General features: G+C 42.5%; 1 protein-coding gene across 4 annotated transcripts in view; it reads right to left on the reverse strand.

Annotated features, from left to right (window-relative positions):
* Positions 1–20,245, reverse strand: part of VPS50 (VPS50 subunit of EARP/GARPII complex) — a 165,808-nt gene that overhangs the window by 88,577 nt on the left and 56,986 nt on the right. For all 4 annotated transcript variants that reach the window (XR_015060993.1, XM_085892352.1, XM_085892350.1 and 1 more), the window contains exon 14: positions 6,865–6,956. Coding sequence is in view for 3 of the 4 variants with exons in the window: in XM_085892352.1 (XP_085748478.1) it covers positions 6,865–6,956 (92 nt within the window). In the remaining variant the exon portion in view is untranslated. The remainder of the gene's footprint in view (positions 1–6,864; positions 6,957–20,245) is intronic.

Here is a 20,245-nt window from a genome sequence, read left to right on the forward strand (position 1 = left end):
CGAACGTGTGGCCAGACGGACGGTAACAAGTGGGTATATATACCAGTTCTTTTTTTACTGAAATAAAAACATAACAGTTCGGAATATACCAGTACGTGGTGCCCCCAGAATCCGAATTGAATTCGTTCCAGGAGGCTGTTCGGATTGCAAAAAGTTCAATTCCCAAACTATTTTCCCAATAAGAAATAATGGAGGAATTAATCTGTTCCTGGACCCCAAGAAAACCCACTTTCAACTGAAATTCCCCATGTTTAAGGTAAAATAAGATGAGTAAATGACCTTCGGTGGCGGTGTATTGTATGTAAACTGGTACAATCACCAATCCAAAGGTCCACACAGGCTTGAGCTCCGGCCTGGGTTCCGATCGCTCGCGCACTCTGCGAGCGCTGCCCCCAGGGCAGCTCATCAAACATGATGCCCCCAGAACCACAATCATTTTCATCAAACGCATTGGGCTAAGGTAATTATGGATATTCCAAATTACAACCGGTTTTTCTGTGAAATTAAATCCTTGCCCGACAGTCCGTCACGCCACGTGATCGGATTGCTTTTTTGTTATTAATTAAAACACAAGATGAGTGAAAAAAAAAAACAGCACAAATCAAGGTGAAAACACGAGGTAATGTATCGATCAACACACGAGAGATGCTTTCACGAGGACTTCCACCGAACAAACTGAATGAACAAAGCGCGAAGATGCGGCTCGAACAGGTGGGGGAGACACGTGAACAAACATGAACGCTTCGTTGTGTTCGGTTTTATAAAATGTATTCGGTTTTTAGGGCAAAATTCATTGTTCATTGATAAGAGACTACGGCAGCCGCACAAATAACGCAAGCCCACCGTACGGCCTACGTACGGTCGACGTGGAACACAACTACGTCACAACTACGGCATGTCGAATTGCTACGGCCAACGTAGAAATTAAAAAAGTTATAACTCCGCGTTATAATTCCACGGCGACCCCTACGGCCTGTAAAAGATAGCCAAACGGCGTAGGGCCACCCTGAGGCCACCGCAGAAACTCTGCGGCCGCTGCACGTTTCTGTCAATTCAGAGGGCATACGGCCGCCATATCCTCGCTGTAGAGCAAATGTGACTTAGGCCTTCCTTACGTTGCCTTAGGGAGCCAGCCGAGTGAAAAGAGAAACAGATGAGAGAAATGAATGGATTCAATTAGATTGGAAACACCCTCAACTTAATAACTCATCAGAAGATACGTATTGATACTTGGAACATACAAGCGATGCTGACTACAGGAGCAGCAACCTCAGTCATGTCAAAGAAATGAAATGCTTCAAAGTAACCATAGCGGGACGTACTTCGGTCCACTGATTGGGAAGAGGAATATTCGATGCCCACAAATGTGTGTGTGATGTACGTATGTATGTATGTATGTATGTATGTATGTATGTATGTATGTATGTATGTATAAAAATAAAATCGAAACATGTGAAGTGTGATGAGCACTCCCCAATCCCCATTGGACAGTCCTACACCAAAGCATCACCTCCAACCCAGAGGTCTCGGCCCCCCCAGTGTATATATGCAGGCCATGATTACATAAAGGGGTTGCCATTGGTCTGGACATTCTGGTCCAGAATGTGCCATGGTCATCTATCAGCACAGGTTACTTCCAGCGAGGTTCAGATGTCACCGAAATGGCTGCCTCAAAGTCATCATGGGCTATTACCCCACCAATGGTGAAAGAAGAGTTATATGCTACGCTACACTCCTTACTTCAGAATACATCACAGTGGGATTTAATATTCATCCTTGGTAACTTCAACGCCTCGTCAGGACTGGCTGTGCCACGTTCCTTCGACTCCATTGGTCTGGAATCTAGAGAAAGAAATGATAATGGAGAGCAACCCCAGACATGCGCCTTGCCTTCAAAGTATAAATTTGCAGATCCTATTTCCAAAGAAAGAACATTGACCGCTATACTTTGTGGAGTAATGACCCGACTCGGCCCCCTTATTTTGCTCCGACGAAGGGATAACACTCCAGAATGTCAGCTTCTTCTTGCTTCCCAAGATGCTTAGCATACCTCAAATCAACCACCTATTGATTCCATACATTGTTCTACCTGCCTGGAGACAGATCCACACAGACTTCATGAGCAAGAATCGTTCCTCATTCGGTTCGATCTACTTGTCTGCCTTCCGGATGCTCAAAATCAATATTTATACAACTGTTTTGCTAACTTGACATGGCCAAAGAAATCTGATGCGTCTATATCTATTTTTGTAGAAATGATTTCAAGAGAAATTTGATGCATAACCAGCAGATAAATGTCACGTTCACATGCTCCCGTCTGCACGCTTGACGATTTTCCATAACACGTCATTTAACATTAGTCACGCTCATTGGGCAATTCAGTGGAAATCGAAAGTAGTAGAGTTGTAGTTTGCTGAGCTGCTCTTTAACGATCGTTAACAAAGATATTCTTCATCCTCAAAAATGGCCGCAATTATTCCCATGTTCTTGTGTGGTTGGCTGGGGGAAGGTTTGGCCCTGGTCTTTCATGAACTGGCTGGCCAGGCCTATTCGAATGAGGTCAAGTCAGGAATTTGGATTTTGTTCCATCGTGCCAGGGATAGCTCGCCTACTATTCGTTAATAGTCGAGTCGATATACGGTTGAACCCCCAAAAAAAATTACAACAAAACCTTTTATTGTTTTCAATGTTTTAATAGGTCATGCTGCGTGCCAGAAAAAAAAGTCTCGGGTAATCTGACCCCGGTAAAGGGGTTAATTTGCATATTTTCGAGATGGCAGCCAATGAAAATTTCAATGTACATACTACAAACTTTTTTTATGGTTGATTTTAGACCCTATAAATGTATTGGCAACAGATAGGAACATGGGGTTTCTGAATCAAATAAACATAGTTCCATCCGCCTATGACGTACTATGACGGAACTTTGACGTATAATCGTATATGACATCATAGTTAAAAGATAAATGAGTATGCCACAGAAAATCTGTTGTTTTATAATAATTAATGACATGTGATGCTATCATTTAATTCCTTGAACGAGTTAAGCTGTCCCTTTCCTGTAATTACATAGATGGGACGTCATCAATCCAAAAGAAATCTGTATGTATGCCACACAGCCTTACCATAAGCCACGCCCATTGTCGCCCTAGATCATCTCAGCATTGTCATTGTCATCATTCTCATCCCCAAACATTTGATTGAAAGGGTTGCTACATGACTGCACTTGGCACTGTCCACAAGCTGATGTGCATGGTAGACCGTAGGTTCTGCATGTGCAACGTTGAGTACTGCACCCGGTAGTGCAGTTGCAGTGAACTACCTTAAGCAAAGAGTCTGGTGCGGCATTCATTTCATCCATTACTGGGATGAACTGATTCTCCTCTGTTTTCCACCCCCAGTCTGTTGCTTCCAAATCTGCCTCTTCTCCCATCCATGTCATGATCTGGAAATACGTGCGGAGTGAATGGTGCTTAGTAGCCGCTTCAGTTGGCGGCAGACGCTCTGGGGTAACAAACGACACAGCTGATACTTTCTTTGTCAAGATGCTGTGGCGCAATGAAGTGAGAGTATCTGTTCCCTTTCCACCAAACACCTGGACCATTGCTTTGTATCGAATCTCTACAACTGCATCAGTGCTTTGATCTAGTGTAGCAAATGCTTGGGCACATGACCTCTAACCAGCATAACCTTTCATGACTTTCTGGAAGAGAGATTTCTTGCCAACCCCAAATATGCGCGAAGTCGTATCACATCCAGTAAAGGTATGTACGAACAGCATCATGGTAGATGCCTGGGATCCTAAGAGGCTCCTCAGTCTGTGTATGTGATACACTCTGCTTTGGTCCTGCGTCTTGTCAGATCGGAAGTACAAGTCCCGGTTGCCACCTTCAGCAAAATGGTGAAGCAGCAGAATAAGCAAGTCCGTATCTTCACCTATCGGTGTTGTTCACTGCAGCTGGGAAGCTCGTACTGCTGCTTGCACGATGTCGTAGTCTGCATCACCTGTTGCGTTTATCACAGTGCACCCCTTTTCCTTTAGCCTTTGGCTAATGATGTCTATCAGTTCCTGCTTGTTGGAACCATGCGATAAGAACTCATCTCTTTTCCCCATGAACACGGTGTCTTCTGTGAAGTTGACTTTGGGATGATGTTTCTTTTGACGACGCTGGTGTGTGCTGTCCTTGATAGATGGTTCATCCGGATAACCGTCGAAGACAACAGTAGCTTTCCCGTAATTGCGGAGTACGAAGTCAGCATAGCCGTTAGCTATAGATCCGTATGTGCTCCCTTTCGTCCACTTAACGCGATGCATCAGTGAGCCACCATCCAACACATAGTGGTTCGTCTTGGGTACATCGTCCGACTCATCCTCGGTAGACAAACCTTTTTCATATTCATCTATTGCTCTCGCAAGCTGTGGCTTGTCCGCTTTCCTGAATATGCGCTTCGCCTCAAAGAGAGCTGGGGGAAATGGAGACAATTCATATTCAAGAACGTCCTCCAATGAGAGGTTCCCTGCCCCAGAAATGACAAGTAGCCTCTGAAACAGAAGAGCAGGGTCTATAGTTCGGTCGCCAGTAACCTGGACAGCAGATGAATCTCCCAGAGTTTTCGCTTTGTCCTTCCTTTTGCATGTGGAGGTGAAAACTGGTTGTCCAGTCAGCTTTTCAGCAACTTCTTTCCCCACTACCTGCAAGTTGTCGACATTCACTTCATCCTTGGCGACAACACCAGTGACAACATTTCTCAAGGCTGGATCATCAGAGAACGGATTGCATGACTGAAGTTTTTCTTGGATTTTTGCTCGATCTGACTGGTCCCTCTCCATCCTGGACTTGGTGGCTTCCTTGTGCTGTTCACTCGACGTGTAAGTGCAATCGTTGAATTCTTGCATGGCTACATTATATTCCGAACATACGGGGGACGACAGTGTCCACAGGGCACGTTGCGCCTCCGTCATGCCACTGCCCCTGGTCAACCCACCAGTCGACTTGAGTGATCGCATAAGTGTCTGTTCGATAACAAGATCGGACCCAAGTCCAGCCCAGAACTGATCACTCCAGCGAACCACATGGTAGCCTTCCTGGTACTTGCTATATACTGCCGGATTGCTTGTCTCCAAATGGATGACCCCCCCCCCCCCCCACCATGGTGCACATATTTTAAAAACATGTGGTGAATTTTTCTACAATTGGCTGCCCATATATACTTCTGCTCAAGGGCGTGGCCACATGTGGTTTCCAATTACTTCCACATGATCTACATGTTGAAATTATACATGTTCTGTGTTAATCCCTGGCTGGTCTTTGTAGTCTTGCTAGGTTCTAATTCATCATCATCATGCCAATGCTTTTGAAGGACATTGAAAAGGTGAATATCAGCAGTCCCAGAAATTCTATTGTTTTCGTTGAAAGTCAAAGATGGCAGCACAAGTGCATATGGGAGGCCTAAACAGCAGTTATTCATAATCACCCTGTGATCTTCTTGGTGGGGCTTTTTGTCTGTGCTCTTTCATCCGAAGAAAGGGGGTTGGCTTTCGGTTTTCGCTATGACGTCATAAACGTCATAGTTACGTCATAGTACGTCATAGGCGGGAGAAACTATGTTCCTTTGATCAGAAACCCAATGTTCCTATATGTTGCCAATACATTTATAGGGTCTAAAATCAACCATAAAAAAGTTTGTAGTACATTGAAAATTTCATTGGCGGCCATCTTGAAAATATGCAAATTAACCCCTTTACCGGGGTCAAATTACCCGAGACTTTTTTTCTGGCACGCAGCATGACCTATTAAAACATTTGAAACAATAAAACATTTTGTTGCGATTTTTTTGGGGTTAGGTGATACGGATCATATTTTGACTCGACTATAAGGATACCGTGGGATCTTTAACGTCCACTAACTCACGTCAGTAGATGGGACGCCGTTTAACATCTATTTGAAGGACGACACGCATATTGATGAATCACCGTCTGTGAAACACGGGATGACCTGGGTTGAGATTCGAACTTTAACAAAGACCTTAATGAACAACAAGTCTGGAGACGGCGATGGTTCACGAGCAATGTACACGGTTCGCCTTTTTTATTTTTTGACCTTCGAGGGGACGCCACGGGCAAACTGGCAGGAATCGGGAAAAACGTAAATGATGAAAGTTGTAGTACTCGAAGAGCACTACTTGCATACCAACTTTCATTCGAAACAGTTGAAAACCCTCGGAGCTTGATGCCCAATTTATTGATTTTTTGACATTTTCTAAGTTCATGACCTTGTGACCTTGACCTTGGGACGAAAATGAAAAATGGAGTTCCGTGGGGCTATGCAGGTGCCATTGAGCGAACCAAATACTGAAACCCCTGCCAGATTCGACAAACCCCCTCGGAGAAAATGTAACTTGAAACCGGCTACCCCCTAAAAACACATGTTTTTTGGGCGTGGCTCCACCCATAATGGGCGCAGCACGCCCATTCTCAGGAAAACACAACTAGATCATGATATAAACCTCCCACCCAAATTTTATCAGGATCGGATCAAAACCCACGGAGCTATGCTCGGGACAGACAGAAAGACACACACCCATAACGAATATAGTGGTCACTCACTGACTCATGAACCAATTATGTTGATTCATTGTGCTGTGTATAACTAAAAGAAAAGAAAAAAACACTTCATGACCATTTATGGGTCAACATCAATAAACTAGTTTGTTTCAATCACAATTCCTAGCTCTTAATCACGCACAGATTACTACGCATGAAAAGGATACAAACAAGCCCTCAACTAAACCAAGGGAGTTTGGACTGAAAAAAAGTCAACGTTTTCTTTCGGCCGTAGAACAAAAACAATCTTCCAAGCTCACCTGCCAAATGCGACCGATGCCATTTTCCAACTTCTTCTTGACGTAGCTCCGATCAAAGCTCGCAATGTCAACATCGTCACTCGAGGAAGTATCTGCCGCAAACACGAAAAGGTGTTTCGCACTCCAGATTACCCTTTGCAGGGAAATGCTGCTAATCCTGAACAGTCATGGTGAACAGGTAATTCGAGTCACTCGTCGAATACATCTCCGAGGTTACATGTGCGCTGTATCGAAAGCCCCACGTCGGTTTTGGGATGCAGCATTTATTACAAAAAATATATGTGGTGAGTATATGTGGTATGTAGCAGCAGTGTACGTGGTGTTCTTCAAAACAAAACAGAGAATAAAGAAGGTATTGCATAATTTATCAAAAGGTAGTCAAAAAATAAATAAATAATCACACTCTCTGCTAAGATACTGGAATTGCACAGTTCAGCCTGAGTAAGGGCACTCTCATTACTCCGGTATGTTTAAAAAAAAAAAAAGATTCAAGGTGGTTTAGCACAGACAAACTCAATGAAGTTCATTAAAGAGGGCTTAGAAAGGAAGACAAAAACAACAACAACAAAAAAAAACACATTCCCTTTCAAAACAATAAGTCATTGTTTATCGGTACTTTTGGGCTGGCAGGATGACCTATAGGTACGCACACTCATCTCTGAACCCCCGAGCTTGGGTTTGAATCTCGGACTCGCTATAAAAACTTTCATCCTGGTGTCTTGCGAGTAGGGCGAGGCATCAACGTGTGTGCCCGTCCCTCGGATGGTCGTTAAACTGAGCGTCCTGTCTGCCGGCATTCGTTTCTGGATGTTAAAGATCACATGGCACTCTTAGCGAAGAGTCGGTGAGCTATCGTAGGCACCATGACCAAATTCCTGCCCTAACAGGGGGCACTGCATCAGTAGCATAGCGCTGCTCCCAGTGATGATGCAACCAGCAGCCACAATCTGCATACGAAATGAAACGAACCAGTGCCTTCGTGAAATTCCGCGCTCCTGACCTACGATGACTGACAATGGAACGTGAAACAAACCATCCAAGATATCACTCGGCATTTAAAAACCGTCATATCTTCATCAGACGGACTGCATAACTTTTCATCTGATTAATAACTGATAATACGATATGCCAACAATGTTGTTATTGTAACGCTTCGCTCTTGCACTCAAATCGATTCTTCACACGACTTCTTCAAATGAGCCTTGAAGAAACTAAAACACATTCCGTCTTTTCACTTCTTGACGCGCACGCAGAATTTTGTTCCCACAAGTATTCCACGTGAAATTGCATGAAATAGACAATCTGACACAGAAATCTACAGGTCCACAGCGAACACATGAAGACCGTTTAAATCGAAACGACGCGGTGCCGGCTTTGGTTAAAAATTGGAGACATCAAAAGATGATGAATTAAAGTGCACTTTGAGGAAGCAAACACAAACATAAAACTATCTAACGAGTCGGTACGAATGCAACGCAACAATAACAGAAAGCAAGGTCATGTTGAAAACAATCTTCTGGGAAAGGGTAGACGTGACACCAAAGGGATTATGTGCCAGTGCTAAGGCCTGGTGCGGGTTGAGAAAGGAAAGGGGAGGGGGGTTGTGAACATCTCGAAGAGTGAAACAGAAAAGGCAATCAATTCTCTTGTGTGCGACACAGCATGGGTCTGCAAGGAACACGACCGGTCACGTAATACAATGGGGGAAGCCGAGTTGGGCCCTTCGAGCAAACATTACCCACATGGGTGAAAACAATAAAGTAAGCAAAGAGAAGTGGCCGCAATGCAAGTGGACTGATAACATGGAAGGCAAACCCAGAGCTCTCCACAATTAGCCAGCAGACAGGCAGGAAGCCAAGCTGATTATACACACTCTCTGTTTTGGCCTATCCCTTCCTCCTGAAAGTTCACCGTTGAGGTTAAGCATAATGGCTTAGCTGGTTTTTTTTCTTGCCAAAGTCTCCCAAACAAAAATGTGACTTAAAAAAAAATTAATCAATCAATAGGCAGAACATTTTTGGATGTTACAAGCTATCCAAACATTTGTTTTAACCATTCATGCATGGAATAGGGCCCCGCTTTGTATTGCATTACTCCGGAAAAGACGGATATCGTGGTAAAGGTAGAGGTAGAGGTCGAGGGAGACAAAGAATTGCTTCAGCTTCCAAGTGCACTCTCACACAACACCGAGAACACCAAAAACCCAAACAATCATATAGTCTTCGAGCATACTTACATCTCGACCAATATCCAATACATTCGTTGAAAACAATTAAAAACGACATCGTAAATGAATGACTTAATTGATGGATCATCAGCTGGGCGCAATTCATCAATGGAGGTTTTGACTCTTTACAAAGACCACGTCCTTTCTGAACAATGGCTCCACGACCGTAGTTGTGTCCCAAGGGTCATTCGATGAAGAAGTGCAGTTGAAATTTATTACTACCCTCCGCTCGTTGGTCCGACATTTGCCGTCATCTGTCGAGATTATCTCACGTTACAAGACATGACATTTAAGATTAAACAATACAATACCAGGTTTAAGTAATTTCCAGACACATCCAGTTGGCTTTCCACAAAACGGATCACCACCCAGTATGCTGTCATTTTAATGACGACGAGCCGTCCCTACCCGTCACTTTGCTGATGGGTTTAATCGAAAGACAGCAAGTTGCACTTCACAAACCAATCTGTGAATTTCAATGGGGATGTAAAACGAAGTAAAACACATGAAAAACTAGAGTGGGAGCACTCGGTAGAGTGCAAAACCTCCGCCGCCAATACTGCTGGGTCACTTAAGTGAACCTGATATCCTATTCATTGTTGGTCAAAACGGATCAGACTCTACTGAAGCACAATTGAATAAACTAAACTAGATCGACGCGCATGTAGAAATGCCAAAAAAATAAAATCGAAATTTTCTTGAAAAAAAAGTTGCAAAATTTCTAAGTTTTTTTTTTCTCTAACAATTTTTTGGGGGGGTTGAAAATCACTTAAAACATGTAGAAATGCAAAAAAAAAGAATTCAAATATTTTTCAAATAAAATCGAATTTTTTTTGAAAAAAAGTTGCAAAATTTTCTTTGTTTTTTTGGACCAAGTCCAAAATCTAATGTCATGATCCTTGGACCATACCTAATCCCCCCACCAAGTTTCGTCGAAATCCGTCCAGGAATTTTTCCGTAATACTGTTCACAAACAAACAAACAAACAAACAGACGGGTGAAAACAGTAACCTCCATCCATCTTCGATGGCGGAGGTTAACTAGAGGGGGAGCACTCGGGAGAGTGCAAAACCTCCACCGCCAATACTGCTGGGTCACTCAAGTGAACCTTATATCTTATTCATTAAATATGATGTCAACAGTGCTGATAGAGTTATAGCTCTTTTCTCCATTTTTGGGGGGGAGTAGGGGGGGTGGAAATCACTTAAAACATGTAAAAATGCAAAAAAAAAAAATTTTCTCTAACAATATTTTTTGGGGGGGGGTAACAATTTTTTTGGCGGTGTGGAAATCACTTAAAACATGTAGAAATGCCCCCAAAAAAATTCTTTTTTGGGGGGGTAACAATTTTTTTTGGGGGGGGGGGGTCGGAAATCACTTAAAACATGTAGAAATGCAAAAAAAAAAAATTTTTCTCTAACAATTTTTTTTTGGGGGGGTTTGGAAATCACTTAAAACATGGAGAAATGCAAAAAAAACATTTTCTCTAACAATTTTTTTTGGGGGGGGTGGAAATCACTTAAAACATGTAGAAATGCAAAAAAAAAAATTGGGGGGTGGGGGTAACAATTTTTTTGGGGGGGGGTTGGAAATCAAAACATGTAGAAATGCAAAAAAAAAAAAAATTCTCTAGCAATTTTTTTTTGGGGGGGGGGGGACCAAGTCCAAAATTTAATGGCACGATCCTTGGACCATACCTAACCCCCCCATCAAGTTTCGTCGAAATCCGTCGAGGAGTTTTTCCGTAATACTGTTCACAAACAAACAAACAAACAAACAGAAAGGGGTGAAAACAGTAACCTCCATCCATCTTCGAAGATGGCGGAGGTTAAAAAGGGATATTTTATAACAAGTAGTTGTTGGTGCTGCTGTCGTCGTGACAGTGGTTGTTATGACCTCGACCACCGAAGGTGGATAGACATTAGACTTCATTCCTATTTGTCTGCGAGCAGGATATCTCAAAAAGTTATTGGATGCATTCGGACAAAACTTGGTGGGCATGTTGGGTGTGTAACAAGGACGAATTGATTTGATTCTTGTGAACATCCGATCCAGATAATAAACATTTTTAATTGATTCTTCACAAGTGATAATGCTGTCCTGTCAAAAGACAAATTGTTGCTACTGAATCACTGTTAAATTATACCGTGACCGATTCTTGTGTGTCGCTCGGTGTATATCAGGAGCCACCTACAAGATGAGATTGTAGTGATGGTTTGGGTGGAATTACTATTTGCTTTTGCAATCCACTCAAGGTTCTCCTCATCCTCAGAACTTGGAACCTCCTGATGTGGAAGTCATCGGGTGCACTGTGAAGACACGTGCGGGGTGCCAACTGATCAGCACTGTGTATCGCCATGACTCTCTGTTGGGAACTGACTGTCATCTTATTGATTACTTGTCTGATAACCTGGAATCATCACCCAAAACACTGGTTCAGATCATGTGATGATTCGAGGTTGATTTCAATGTACATCATCAAGAGTGGGTCGGTAGCAAGTCCCCAACTGATGGAGCTGGAATTGCATGTCACAACGTTTGTCTGACAGGTGGCTTGAACCAACTGGTGAAATCGTCTACCCATGATGATAATCTACAGGGCTTAATCATTGTTGACTCTGCCGCTTATTACACCGCATGTGAAGGTCAACATTGGAACAACTGACCATAGCTAAGTGGAGATTATCTTCAAAAAGCCACCAATCTCGGATAAAACATAACAACAGCAATTACGAGATTACAAAGAAAGCAAGATGGGAACCCCTCAGGTAACATCTGCAGAGCAGGGCATGGGATAAAGCCCTAACTACTGGAGATCCTGATGTAGCTTGCAATAGCATTGAGATAATCAAGTCACGTATGGAGAAAGTAATTCCCCATGGAGACGTCACTGTTCTACCGACCGACATTCCATGGTTTACTGAGGCTTGCCAAATGGCTGATGAAGCTGTCTGGCATATAACAATTGCAGCAAAAGCCTTTGTGTTGTGTCCCTGAGGCTCTGATGGGGGCAAGGCAGAACGATCAGAAAGTAGGGAAGGAGAACAAAAGATCATCTGACCACTTGAGTAATCAACCTCCATGATTGGTGGTTGGCAGTGAAGAGGATACAAGGGAAAGGATGACATGCTAGTATCCCAACCTTGCAGAAGGGTGGTCAGAGCTTCACCACCACTGAGGAGAAAGCAGATGTCCTCTGCGATTATTTTGGATTCAAGTGCACAATTGATTCCACTGAAAATGACCCTCCAGATGTCTCAGCTCGCGCCAACACTCACCTGAACACTGAAGTTCCAGCCTCGTCCGTGACATTAGACGGATCTTGCAGAAGCTAAGACGTCCAGACCTGATGGAATTGGAAATAGAGTTCTCAAAGAGTACACATCAGTCTTTGCCACACATCTTGCCAAACTGTTCTGTTTCTGCTTTAGTCATGGCCACTTTACTTCCTCCTGGAAGATAGCCAGTGCATAGAACCCGTGCTCTGTCCCAGATAATAACAGGCTCATCAGTCTTCGAAACTGCATGAGCAAGGTTATGGAGAGGGTTATCAATACTGAATCGAGGAAACAACTCTTGGGAAATGACCCCATCAGCGACAATCAGTTTGGCTTCCATCCTGGTCATTCGCCCCCAGACTTACTCACATACTTGAGTCATGAGTGGATGTCTCGTCTCAACAAACGTCAAGAGCATACATTTGATAGAGTATGACATGGGATTACTGGCCAAACTGGATGCTAATCGAGTCGGAGGGCAGCTGTTGCAGTGGTTATCTAGCTACATGATGGTCAGACATATCCAGGTAGTGGTCAATGGCCAACCGTCAAATTTAAATCCCATTAATGCATCAGAACCACAAGGATCAATAATTGAGCTTACCTTGGTTTTGTCTACATTAACGATCTTTGTGACAACCTGCATAATCATAGCTGCCTCGATGCCGATTATAGTACCATCTACTGCCTGTTGGATGAAGAAAATAACAACATTTCTCTGAGCGAGGATTTACAGAAGAGCTACGAATGGGGGCAGAAATGGAATGTCCTATTCATTACTGAGAAATAGGAGGTCATGTCTCTCAGTAGACAACTACCGAGTGAGCAAACTCTGGAGCTCTTTATGGGTGGCCAGTCCCTGCAGCAAGTACATGAGCTGGACATACTTGGAGTCAGGTTCACCCAAAGCTTGGGATTTCAGTCTCACATGAACTCCATTGCTGTTAGAGCTGTCCAAAGAGTGAGTGTCCTTGGTAGTATTGCTCCATATTTGGATCCACCTGGCTGAGCCCAAGTACACAAAAGCCCATGTCCAAAGCACAATGGAGCATGCTCCATTTGCAAGTACCACACGTCTTAAGAAGCTGAATGATGTGCAACCTCGTGCTGTACGTATCATCAAGGCCCCTCCACAATAATTTAACATTGACCCCCTACCACACAGGAAAGCTGATGCAGGTCTGGGTCTAATGCACAGACTACAGATAAAGGAAGCCCCAGCACTTCTGAAGTCCATGCTACCTCCATAATGGACTCCTATATGGTCCACCAGAACAAGTGAAGCTATGATGCACAGGGTGGATACTGGTTACTTGCTCAGTATGATCGTTCTTATATTCCTGCAATAATACGAGCAAGGAACAGCCTACCAGATTCCACTGTCAGTCAAATAAGATCTGGGACGAAAGCTTTCTGCTCAGGTCTGGTCAGGCATGGGAGCATGCGCCGGAGTAGCACGTCGCTGTGTCCACTTTACGCCGGTACTCCAGGGGCCTCCAGAGCACAAAAAAATATACTTAAAATATCATTGGTTCCTTTCTTTTTATTTGCATTTTTGATATTTTGTTTTCATTGTACAAGTGGGCACTGATTGTTGTTGTTGGTGCTTATTCATTAATTTTTTTTAATCAAAACAATAATAAACTAATGTCACCCGCAGGGTGACTCGTATCTTGCCAAAAGGTGACCACGTGTGACTTCTTTAAGGTCGCACTGAGGTGAACAGAGCTGCTATCCACCAAGAGCGACTCCTTGAGGAATATCTGCCGACGAGAGATTCCGATGAAAATCGTTCTACATAGTAACCATGAAAAATATGTGTTTGCCTCACAACGTCACCAAATGACGTCATAATGTCTCAAGCTTGACATATCTAGAAAGCACTCATCGAGGTGTTCAATTTGAGGTACTACACGATATGGTTCCTAAAACTTGAAAATTTGACCTTGTGGTCAAATATGTTTGACCTCAGGTGCTAACCATGAAGGTCAAGGCCAATCGCCACCAAAAATTAATCATCTGAGCACCAGACCATATATTACATTCCCATAAAATTTGGAGATGATTCGATTAAAATTACTCAAAAAATAAGGGTTTCGTCGACCTCCATGATTTACCGCAAAGTGACCTTGACCTTTATGTGTGCTGAAGGGTATTGTAATAATACTACGATATGTGTACCCACAAGAGTTTCCAATGAGAATTGTGCTCTAAAGAGTGATATAAAAGGTGAAAAATCCAATGATTACAGACAAACAAACAAACAAACAAAAAAAAAAAAACTTACCAAGTAACAGATCTTGCAAAAACTTCGTTTTGGCAAGATAATAATTGAGGGGGAGCACTCGGAAGAGTGCAAAACCTCCGCCGCCAATACTGCTGGGTCACTTAAGTGAACCTGATATCCTATTCATTGTAGGTCAAAACAGATCAGACTCTACTGAACCACGATTGAATAAACTAAACTAGATCGATGCGCGTGTAGAAATGCCCAAAAAATAAAATCGAAATTTTTTTGAAAAAAAAGTTGCAAAATGTTTTTTTTCTCTAACAATTTTTTGGGGGGGGTTGGAAATCACTTAAAACATGTATAAATGCAAAAAAAAAAAATATCAAATATTTTTCAAATAAAATCGAATTTTTTTTGAAAAAAGTTGCAAAATTTTCTAAGTTTTTTTTTTTTTGGACCAAGTCCAAAATCTAATGGCATGATCCTTGGACCATACCTAATCCCCCACCGAGTTTCGTCGAAATCCGTCCAGGAGTTTTTCCGTAATACTGTTCACAAACAAACAAACAGACAGGGGTGAAAACAGTAACCTCCATCCATCTTCGATGGCGGAGGTTAACTCGAGGGGAAGCACTCGGGAGAGTGCAAAACCTCCGCCGCCAATACTGCTGGGTCACTCAAGTGAACCTTATATCTTATTCATTAAATATGATGTCAACAGTGCTGACAGTTATAGTTCTTTCCTCCATTTTTTTTTGGGGGGGGGGGTTGGAAATCACTTAAAACATGTAGAAATGCAAAAAAAAGAAATTGAAATTTTGTTGAAAAAAAAGTTGCAAAATATTTTTTTTTCTCTAACAATTTTTTTTTGGGGGGGGTTGGAAATCACTTAAAACATGTAGAAATGCAAAAAAAATTCTCTAACAATTTTTGGGGGGTTGGAAATCACTTAAGAAATGCAAAAAAAATTCTCTATTTTTTTTGGGGGGGAACAATTTTTGGGGGGGGCGTTTGGAAATCACTTAAAACATGTAGAAATGCAAAAAAAAATTCTCTTTTTTGGGGGGGAGGGGTAACAATTTTTGGGGTGGGTTGGAAATCACTTAAAACAAGTAGAAATGCAAAAAAAATATTTTTTTTTCTCTTAACAAATTTTTTTTTTGGGGGGGGGACCAAGTCCAAAATTTAATGGCATGATCCTTGGACCATACCTACCCCCCCCCCCACCAAGTTTTGTCGAAATCCGTCGAGGAGTTTTTCCGTAATACTGTTCACAAACAAACAAACAAACAAACAGAAAGGGGTGAAAACAGTAACCTCCATCCATCTTCAAAGATGGCGGAGGTTAATAAAGCCTGCCAAGGTGTTAGCCTTAACTTATTGAAATACATAAGTGAAGGTAGGGGTTGACTCAGCCTGTCATCCTTCCGAGGTCGGCGAAATGAGTACCAGTATACTGGGCCAGTGTATACCCCGGTTAATAAAGGTGTACCATATCCCTGTGTCGTAAGAGGCGACCAGGGTTGCGTCAGGAAGGGCATCCGGCGTAAAACATGTGCCAAATCACTATGCGGATCATACGGATGATCCGCTGTGGCGACCCCGAACGGGAGCAGCCGAAAGAAGAAGAAGAGAAGACATAAGTGAAGGTAGGTGGATTAGTCTGCCAAGTAGTCATGAAAGGGATTCCCTTTGCACAAGCATCGGTCTTAAGTGGAGTATTTTGTCAGATACAGTTGGAAGATTAAAAGACAAAGAGGGTAATTATTGAAAACGAAAATAAGCAACAGATTGCATAACACTCAATTATCCTTATTGCAAAAAGAGGAAGTTCACCAAAAATGGCACGGTGTTGATGTTCATTTGTGGTCAACAGGAATTGTTGTGATTAAAATTAAACGGACCCGGTTTTTGTTCAAAGCAAATCGATTATTCGCTTTCCAATGGTATCATTTATATTATTCTACAATGGTGAGTGCTGGGTGGAAAAGAACATTGCATCGGAGACAGCAGGTAGAAAGACAGAGGGATAAAAGAGAGAATTAACAACAACAGCACTCAGTAGAGAACATACCTCCGCCAGGCTGAAGAGTTTACGTTTCGTACCCCCACTGAGAGGCCGGATCTGCATCCGGACCTTAACCAAGTTGTTAGTACTCATCACCTACCTGTCCACCAAGTTTCGTTTGAATCTGTCCATAACTTTTTGAGATATTGTGCTACATATCGTTTTGAGCCCCGTCTCTCAATGGTGAAGAATCACTTTAAAAACATTATAGTACCCGGATCTGGATAATAAATCTTCACCAAAATTGAATCATTTCATCCATGTCACACACCACACCTATCCACCGAATTTAGTTTGATTCCATCCACACCGTTTTGAGATATCCTGTTCAAAGACAGACAAACAAACAAAACATAGCCTCTGTCCACCTTCGGTGGTGGATGTAAAAAGGACAACTACATTAACAGTTCCACCACTATTTATTTATCAGAATGTGACATAAATAAAAACACAAGTCCCCCCAAAAAAAATAAACAACAGGATACGTAGCATGCCTGCAGTCTGTACCACATCATCTCCTCCAAAGCCATCAATCAACAAACAAAACAATAAAATATTTCAACCATAATAGCCATTTAAATGTTTTCATCCAGCCTTTCATCAGGTCTCTCATGAGAAAGGCATTGTTTTTCAGGGTTCAACCGATACATTACAGATCTCTCACAGGATAACGGTGGATGGAAAAATAAAGCGGGTATTTTGAGGTCACATCTAAAAATAAATAAAATCAATCATTTTACATTTCAAGCAAAAAACAAAAAAGGTTTTTGTTTTTTTTGGAGATTATCAAAATAATAAGTTTTGCTTCCATACGTGCACCTTACAAAGTCAGAAGAGGTTGCAATGCTTGAACACGGGCTACATGGAAAAGGGGCAAAGTATAACAATTGCCAAGGTTGCTTCCCAAATTAAAATCAAGAAAATAAGAAATGCTAAAATGAGTTTGTCACGTCCGATGAAAAGCACACCTAAAGCAGGTAAATCACAACCACACTCAGAACAGCCTTTGTGAACAATGCTGAAAAGCCTGGGAAGGAAAAGCCTGGAAACACTGATCTTGCTGAATTTGGTTCTGCTTGCAGCCATCTGCAACATGTGCAATGGTTTCCAGATGAGAAGAACTACTAGTTGTGAAAGAGTAGGGGGGGGGGATAAAATGAAGGTTTCTTTTTCAGGGCAGAGATAAAAGGGGAAAGGGGGTGAGTGGGAAGAAAAAGGGGAGCGGGTGGTGGTTTTGGAGCTCGTTTCAAGTCAACTACCGTCGGTTGAGCAGGGAAGGTTACCCTGATGAAGCACAGATTTTCAACATCTAAGAGAAAACGGACAGCTTGCAATCCCGAACTAAAATGATTTTTGCCATTTCAAGAATCTGGCTTTGAAAAGCACACCATTTTGTAATTTAAAGTGAAAAAGGCCATGTTAATGTTGTAAAGAAGCCAGGCAGGATAGCCGAGAGGTATCCGCTTTCACCTTTGAGGTGTTGAGCCTGTGCTCGAATTTCGACCCAGCTATACAACTGCAACCCTGGTATTTCGCATGCTGGGTGATGCTTCAATGCGTGCAGCATCCATCGGATGAACGTGAAGCTGCAGGACCGTCTGTCGGCACTGACTGCTTGTGGACGTGAATGATCCTACGGCGTCATTCGCGAAGAGGCGGCAAATCATCTCTGGCCCCATGAAGCCTGAACAAATTCCACATTCAAACATCAGGCATCAGTCGAATGACTGGTCGGGCAAGCCGGTTCATGAAAGACTGAGGCTAAAAACGTTCCTCAGTCGACACCACAAGAAGGTGGGAGTAATTCGAGCTATTAGAGAAGTAATAGTAGTCATTAAGGTTGGAATGAAATCGGAAAAGACAAAGAATACGTTCACAAAACTAACCTAATCAGCAACGATTCCTTTGGAATGACCATTTGGCAAGCTTTGGTTTCCACAAATTGTACCTTTCTCTGCAAGATAGCCTCAAACTTTATAAGCTGAGGTGAAACTAAGCTCCGTGTTTCCATCGTCAAAGAAGATCAACCTTAGCTTCCAAGGCTGAGGCAGCTATCGTTATGTCATACGGATTATCCCATTTAGTGTTTAGCATTCCCACCAAAGCACTTGGTTCTCTCTGCTGGGATCCGAGGGTTAAAATGTCCCAATTTGTCCAATATCTCCTCATGTGCTTGTCTCTACGCAACAAACATAAAAGCTTTTCCATGAGAGTCTAAGGGCCAGTACCTTTTATATGCAGCCTGAGCTGATAAAACAAAAACTTCCGCGATGTATTTAATTGGGCCAAACTTGGACACCACACATAATACCAAAGAGAGCACTAGTATTCTCGATGTAGCGATGGTGCGGAAAAAAAATGTCGGTTCCACCTGCTATATGTAAAAAGCTATATAAAAACAGCTCGTCTTCTTGAAAAAAAACAAAAAGTCACTTGGGCTTCATATAGAGAGCCTACCGGGTCTGCTCAGCTGATTGTTCGGACAGGGATCACTTTCCAATACTCGAGACGATGGCAAAAGCAAAAATAAAAATAAAGCAAAAATCTGAGATCGAGAAAAACTGGAAAATCTTCTCGTTCATAATAATAATAATAATAATAATAATAATAATAATAATAATAAAAATCCATACATCCATCCATTGGGACCATACTCTGTGCAGAGCGTTGGGGTTGCCTCAGCAGACTCCTTGGCTATTGGACACAATCCTGGACAGGTCGCCACTCCGACACAGGATACCAACAAGGTGGTACTCATTTTGCCGACCTCGGAAGGATGACAGGCAGAGTCAACCCCACCTGGTATTAACTCAACAGCCAAGTGGGATTTGAACTCAGGATCTTAGGATCCCAAGTCCACCACCCTAACCATTAAGCCAACACCAGGCATAACAACAACAAAAACAACCTTCAGACGGCGTATTTCCGAGCTGCCTTTCTCAATGACAATGACTGCTACCATCCAACAGAGTTTTACTTGGTGCAGCATCGTTTGCTCTGGCAATTTTAACAGCTTGAAAGAGCATGTCGATAACGTTTGTTCTGAAACATTCATAAATCAGCAGTCAAACATATATATATATATATATATATATATATATATATATATATATATATATATATATATATATATATATATATATATATATATATATATATATATATATATATATATATATATGTTTGAAGCACCCTTCGGCCTCTGGGTTCAGTTGGGCGAGTTCGTTTTCCCGTACAATTAACATTTCCTGCACGGGTATTTCATCCTGAGCCATGGATTCTACACATTCTACATCCATTTCTAATACCCCCAGCTCCCGCTCGCCTTGAGACGCCATCTTGCTTCTCTTAAAGGGTTAATTTGAATCGCTCGTAATTTGGAGGGAATCGGGGGTCGCTTCTCTCACCCCTGGACCGATTCCCGTGAATTTAATTGGAGACAGGACAGCCCGTTTTCCCGTTCTCCGTTACCAGTGCCGTGAGGAGGGCGATGGGTTTGTATCCCACTTCTGACACCAGTGTTACGGATTCGCGCCCGCCGGCGTGCTGACGGCCACGTAACTCGAATCGCGGCACGT

Source organism: Eptatretus burgeri, chromosome 8 (genome assembly GCF_056783735.1).
Source record: "Eptatretus burgeri isolate ZD-2024b chromosome 8, Ebu_testis_v1, whole genome shotgun sequence".
NCBI classification, from domain to species: Eukaryota; Metazoa; Chordata; class Myxini; order Myxiniformes; family Myxinidae; genus Eptatretus; species Eptatretus burgeri.